Genomic DNA, 6,000 nt, shown 5'->3' with positions numbered 1-6,000 from the left:
GTCCTTATAAATCCCGGGCCAAGATCACGCTGTGTGGCCGATCCGACGAAGGCAAAGATGTGCCGGGCTTCGGCAAGAAGTTCATCGGGGTGGAGGCTGGCGGCACGCTGGAACTACACGGTGCGCCGAAGACCTCCTGGACCCTGCTGTCCCGGACCGTGCCCCCCTCCGGCCTGGAGGCCGGCTCGTACTTCGAGAAGCCAGCGACCCGCGGGCTGAATGTCCGCGTGATCGATCAGGACACGGGGCAGGTGGTGCTGAGCGACCGGTTTGACACCCATGACTTTGCCAATGAGAGCCGCAGGCTGCAGGCATTCCTGCGGTCCCAGGACTCTGGCCAAATCATTGCCATCGCCGTGAAGGATTCGGCCGCGAAAACCTGCTCCTAGAAACAAAGAAGACTCTCCAGGAACTGCTCGGAAGCCGATATGTTCAAAACTTAAGTTACAGGTAAGAGATGCAACTGAGTTGCTGCCAGGGCTATTCCTCGGATTAATAAACTAACTTGTGATGGTAATGCGATCAGCATTGTTATCCAATGCTGCCGTCTCCGCCTGTTCCCTGGTCTATTTTCCAAACTCCTGCCTGGCTGTTTTCCCCGAATTCAGATTGAGGCTGGCTACATTTCCCTATGTTCACATTCATCATGATCTATAACGTGAACTCTGACCCCTTGTACATTCCCAATTTCCTTTTGGTCTATCACCGTTGTCAGTTTCTTCAGCTGCCTGGGCTCTAAGCTCCGGAATTCCCTCCCTAAACCTCTTGGCCATTCCAACTCTTCCCTTTAACATTCCTTACAACCTACCTGCCTCTTTGATACAGCCCTGGGTGATCATTCCTGAAGTGACGCAGGGTCAAAGTTTGCCTGAAACTGTCCCTGGGAAGTTGCTTGATTAATGTGTTGGTACGTTAAACCCAACTTGTTGTTGTCAGGCTATGATACTCTATCTAGCAGATAGACCGGAGAAGATTTCCTTGGACAAGAGCAGGAGGATACGAATCCTACCACAGCAGATGGTTAATTTTGAATTTAATTTAAAAAAAAATCTGGAATTCAGTTGTGAAACGAACCATTGTAGTAAAAACCCCATTTACTTCACTAACGTCCTTCAGGGAGGGAAATCTGCCATCCTTACTTGTTCTGGCCTACATGTGGTTGACTCTCAACTGCCCTCTGAATTGGCCTAACCAGGCGGGGCAATTAGGAATGGGAAAATTCTGACCCAGCCAGTGACCCCCCCACACACCCCATGAATAAAATCATAGAGGTTCACAGCATGGAAACAGGCCCTTTGGCCCAACTTGTCCATGCTGCCCTTTTTTTGAAACCTCTAAGCTAATCCCAATTGCCCGCGTTTGGCCCATATCCCTCGATACCCATCGTACCCATGTAACTGTCTAAATGATTTTTAAAAGACAAAATTTTACCCATCACTACTACTACCTCTGGGAGCTTGTTCCAGACACTCATCACCCTCTGTGTGAAACAATTGCCCCTCTGGAGCCTTTTGTAACTCTCCCCTCTCACCTTAAACCTATGCCCTCTAGTTTTAGACTCTCCTACCTTTGGGAAAAGATGTTGACTATCTAGCTGATCTATGCCCCTCATTATTTTATAGACCTCTATAAGATCATCCCTAAGCCTCCTACGCCCCAGGGAAAAAAGATCCAGTCTATGCAGCCTCTCCTTATAACTCAAACCATCAAATCCTGGCAGCATCCTAGTTAGTCATTTCTGCACTCTTTCTAGTTTAATAATATCCTTTCTATAATAGGGTGACAAGAACGCTACACAGTATTCCAAGTGTGGCCTTACCAATGTCTTGTACAACTTCAACAAGACGTCCCAACTCCTGTATTCAATGTTCTGACCAATGAAACCAAGAATGCCTTCTTTACCTCTCTGTCCAACACTTTCAAGGAGTTATGAACCTGTACCCCTAGATCTTTTCATCTATAACTCTCCCCAACGCCCTTCCATGAACTGAGTAAGTCCTGCCCTGGTTCAATCTACCAAAATGCATCACCCTGCATTTAATGAATAAAATAAATGAGAGTGGATGTGACAGAGATGTTCAAAATTATGATGGGGTCTGGACTGAGTAGACAAGAAGAAACTGTTCCCATTGGTGGAAAGATTGAGAACCAGAGGAGATTGTTAAAAGAAATAATAAGGACACGAGGAGAAACCTTTTCACCCAGAGTGGTTAGGATCTGGGATGTACTGTCTGAGAGTGGGTGATTGAAGCATTCAAACAAGGACTGGACGGTTTAGTTGAGCAGATTTAGGGTGTGTGTTCTCGAGTTTTCTCTACATGGTGTGTTGATCTTGAAGTTAAGCTGTTTAGTGGGAAAAGTGTAGCTGAGTTGGGAATATTACAGCAGCACTTTTAACAGCTGATTGGTTGAGATTTTATTATTCGGATAGTTAACATGGTGTCGGACAATAAAGGAAAGCAGCTTTCATTTCTATAGCGCCTGTTATGTCCTTATTCATTCCAAATCATCTGAATAAAGTGATGAACTTCACTTAATTGCCCACTATTCTGGCTCTAAAGACAGATGAAATAATGGAGCAGTATCAGGAATAAGTTTTTTTTAACAGGGTTACACTGCTGAACAACCTATCTGGCCTTGAAAATTTCACTTTACCAGTGCGGGATCTCATTGCAAATGTAGTAATTGTTGTAACGGAGGAAACACAGCCACCAATTTGCACACAGCCCACTCCCACAGACAGCTATGTGATGATGCTTAGAGAATGTTCTTTTTCCCAGTAATGTTGATTGAAGAATAAATGCTGGCCAGGACACTGGGGAGAACTCCCCTGCCCTCTTTCTTTGGAATAGCAAGCTACTGTGTGATATTTAATATCTGCCAGAGAGGTGCAGACAGACCCTGGTTTAATGTCTCACCTGTAGCACAGCACCTCTTGACAGTTCGGCAATCCCTCCGCACTGCACTGTGCTCAGTTGCAGAAATGGGGATCATGCTGACCGGCGTTGAGATGGCATTTGCAGCAAGTAATCGGAAGAATGGACTCAGTCTGACACCCTGGTCATTGCAGTGACTCCTGTCAATTGTTACTCTCTGATTTAACGGGCAGGCAAGCTTGGGCCCTCGTGAGCGTGATTGGTGCTGGTAACTCATCCTGTAGCGAGTCCATTCGAGACTACGAGAACCACGACACAGGAGGAAAAGCCATCGCCCGCCGGGAGTTTGTCACTGTGGACGGAGTGAAGTTTGCCGTGTCTGCCTCAAGTCAATGGAGGAAAGGTACCAAAAGATCCAGCCCCCTGTGATGTTGGTGATAGATAGGATGTCAGCGTAGTCCCTGGCTGCTGGGTTAAACTGACAGCAATCTCTGCTGGCCTGCAGTTAAACACGGGAGACTCAGAAGTCAGAGAGTCATAGAGGTTTACAGCATGGAAACAGGCCCTTCGGCCCAACTTGTCCATGCCACCCTTTTTTTTTAAATCCCTAAGCTAATATCATTGCCCGTGTTGGGCCCAGATCCGTCTATACCCATCTCACCCAGGTAACTGTCTAAACGCTTTTAAAAAGACAACTGTACCCACCTCTACTACTACATCTGGCAGCTCGTTCCAGACACTCACCACCCTCTGTGTGAAAAAATTGCCCCTCTGGACACTTGTATCGCTCCCCTCTCACTTTAAACCTATGCCTTCTAATTATAGACTCCCCTACCTTTGGGAAAAGATGTTGACTATCTACTCTATCTATGTCCCTCATTATTTTATAGAACTCTATAAGATCACCCCTCAGCCTTCTACACTCCAGGGAGAAAAGTCCCAGTCTATCCAGCCTCTCCTTATAAGTCAAACCGTCAAGTCCTGGTAGCACCCTAGTAAATCTTTTCTGCACTCTTTCTAGTTTAAACCACTGAGAGTGATGCCCTGCTCCCCCACGGGGGGAGTTATTGTCCTTCTGAATGGAATCAGCATAGTGATGAACTTCAGTTAATTGCCCTTTATTCTGGCTCTAAAGACGGATGAAATAATCAGGAAGAATCAGGAATGAGTTTCTTTTAAGAGAAATAGTGACCAACACTGCTGAACAACCTATCTGGTCTTAAATTTAATTTTACAAGTGTGAGATCTCATTCCCTCAACAGAAAATCAATATCATACTTGTTTTAAAAACTTACCTTTTTTAAGATTTAATGTTTCTACCTTCATCCCATCTGTGTACCTTTTAAAACAAAATTTTGCTTCCTGTATATTGATTAATTCATGTCCCTACACCTCAGGAACTGCAATAGTTCAAGAAGGCAGCTCGCCTTCTCCAGGGCAATTAGGGATGGGCAATAAATGTTGTCTTTGCCAGCAATGCCCACATCTCATGAATGAATTTAAAAAATGGTTCCACTTCTGGGGAGCAGAGGGGGTGGGGTTTAAACTAGAAAACATCAATCTAGAAATGAGTAATAAATTTGATAGTGAATCGAGGAGTAACTTATTTAACTATTGATTTATTTTAGGGGTTGATGTGAATAAGAGTGGTTTATGCAGAAGTAGATAAACACGTGAGGGTGAAAGGAAGAGAAGGATATGCTGATAGTGAGATGAAGAGGGCGGCACTTTGGCACAATGGTTAACGCGGCTGACTCTCAGCGCCAGGGATCCGGGTTCGATTCCTGACGTGGGTCACTGTCTGTGCGGAGTCTGCATGTTCCCCTCGTGTCTGCATGGGTTTCCTCTGTGTGTTCCGGTTTGCTCCCACAGTGCAAAACTGTGCAGGTTTCGGGGCCGGGGGGGGGATTGGCCATGCTCAGTATCCCAGGATGTGTAGTTTAGGGGGAATTAGTAGGGTTTCGGAGTAGGACAGGAGGTGGACCTGGGTAAGATGCTCATTCAGAGGTGGGCTGAATGACCTCCTTTTGTACTGTAACGATTCTGTGACGGGCTGGGAGACCAAATAAGACAAGGGACACAGGGCCAGTTTTTGTTCTGTTTAGCATTTACCGTCTGTCTTGTGTTTATATACAGCTGGTCAAAAGTAGTTCCCATCAAAAATAGAAGCCTCCAATTTTTAACATAACCAGTGGAACACTTTCAGTCTCAAATAATCTCCAGAGGGAAAGAAAACGCACGGAATTGTTTGGATGTTAATTTTGCCTGTGTTCTCTCCTGTACGGTTTAGGGATTCCCCTGTCGGAATTCCATGTAGAGGTGTCCGGTGGCTTAGTCCTGGACCTGCTGGATCAGGTGGAAGGCTGGAAGGAGGATGATCAGATTGTCGTCGCTAGTACAGATTACTCCATGTACCAGGCCGAGGAGTTCATCCTTCTCCCGTGCCCCGAATGCAAAGGGCATCAAGTCAAGGTGCGAGGTAGGTGACCAGCGATATCACCGTACCGAATGGGTATCATTGCAGGACTGACTCGAGACAGCACCGTGTATTCACTGTAAACTGCATCATTGATAAGGTGGCGCAATGGTTATTGCTGTCGCTGGGGACTTGTTTGGATTCCCAGCCTTGAATCACTATCTGTGTAAGATTTGCACTTTCTCCCTGTAATCTGTCTGCGTTTCCTCCAGGCGTCCCGGCCTCCTCCCACAGTCCAAAAATGTGCGTCTTTGGTGGATTGGCCATGCTAAATGCACAGGGTTACGGGGATAGGGCAGGAGAATGGGCCTAGGTAGTGTGCCCTTTTGGAGGGTCAGTGCAGACTCGATGGGCCAAATGGCCTCCTTCTGCATTCTCCGCATTGAGTTGAGATACTTCCTCCCATTCCCCCAATGCAACCATGAAACCTGGGAGCGAGAGGGAAAAGTCTCCGGGGTCCACGAGGGGCAAAATATACTCAAAAATTCCACAGATGCTCAAGGTAGATGTGACTGACCTGTTCTTTGTTTGGGTGTATATTCTGGATTATGTTCGGGGAGATAGTTCTGGATACGGACAAAGTATATCGGGTGGCAGCACTCCACCCTATTCAATGTTGAAAGCTCCCACCCCCACCATCTCCGCACC

At 46.4% G+C, this 6,000-nt stretch overlaps 1 protein-coding gene across 1 annotated transcript in view; it reads left to right on the top strand.

Annotated features, from left to right (window-relative positions):
- Positions 1-6,000, top strand: part of cemip2 (cell migration inducing hyaluronidase 2) — a 56,645-nt gene that overhangs the window by 1,983 nt on the left and 48,662 nt on the right. Inside the window, 4 exon segments of the mRNA XM_080189576.1 lie at positions 4-375; positions 378-450; positions 3,110-3,279; positions 5,167-5,355. Of these exon segments, the coding sequence (XP_080045702.1) occupies positions 4-375; positions 378-450; positions 3,110-3,279; positions 5,167-5,355 (804 nt within the window).

Source organism: Carcharhinus amblyrhynchos, chromosome 5 (genome assembly GCF_965287045.1).
Source record: "Carcharhinus amblyrhynchos chromosome 5, sCarAmb.v2.hapA, whole genome shotgun sequence".
Taxonomy (NCBI): domain Eukaryota; kingdom Metazoa; phylum Chordata; class Chondrichthyes; order Carcharhiniformes; family Carcharhinidae; genus Carcharhinus; species Carcharhinus amblyrhynchos.
The sequence above is the reverse complement of the archived record's forward strand: the minus strand, read 5'-3'. Positions and strand labels throughout refer to the sequence as shown.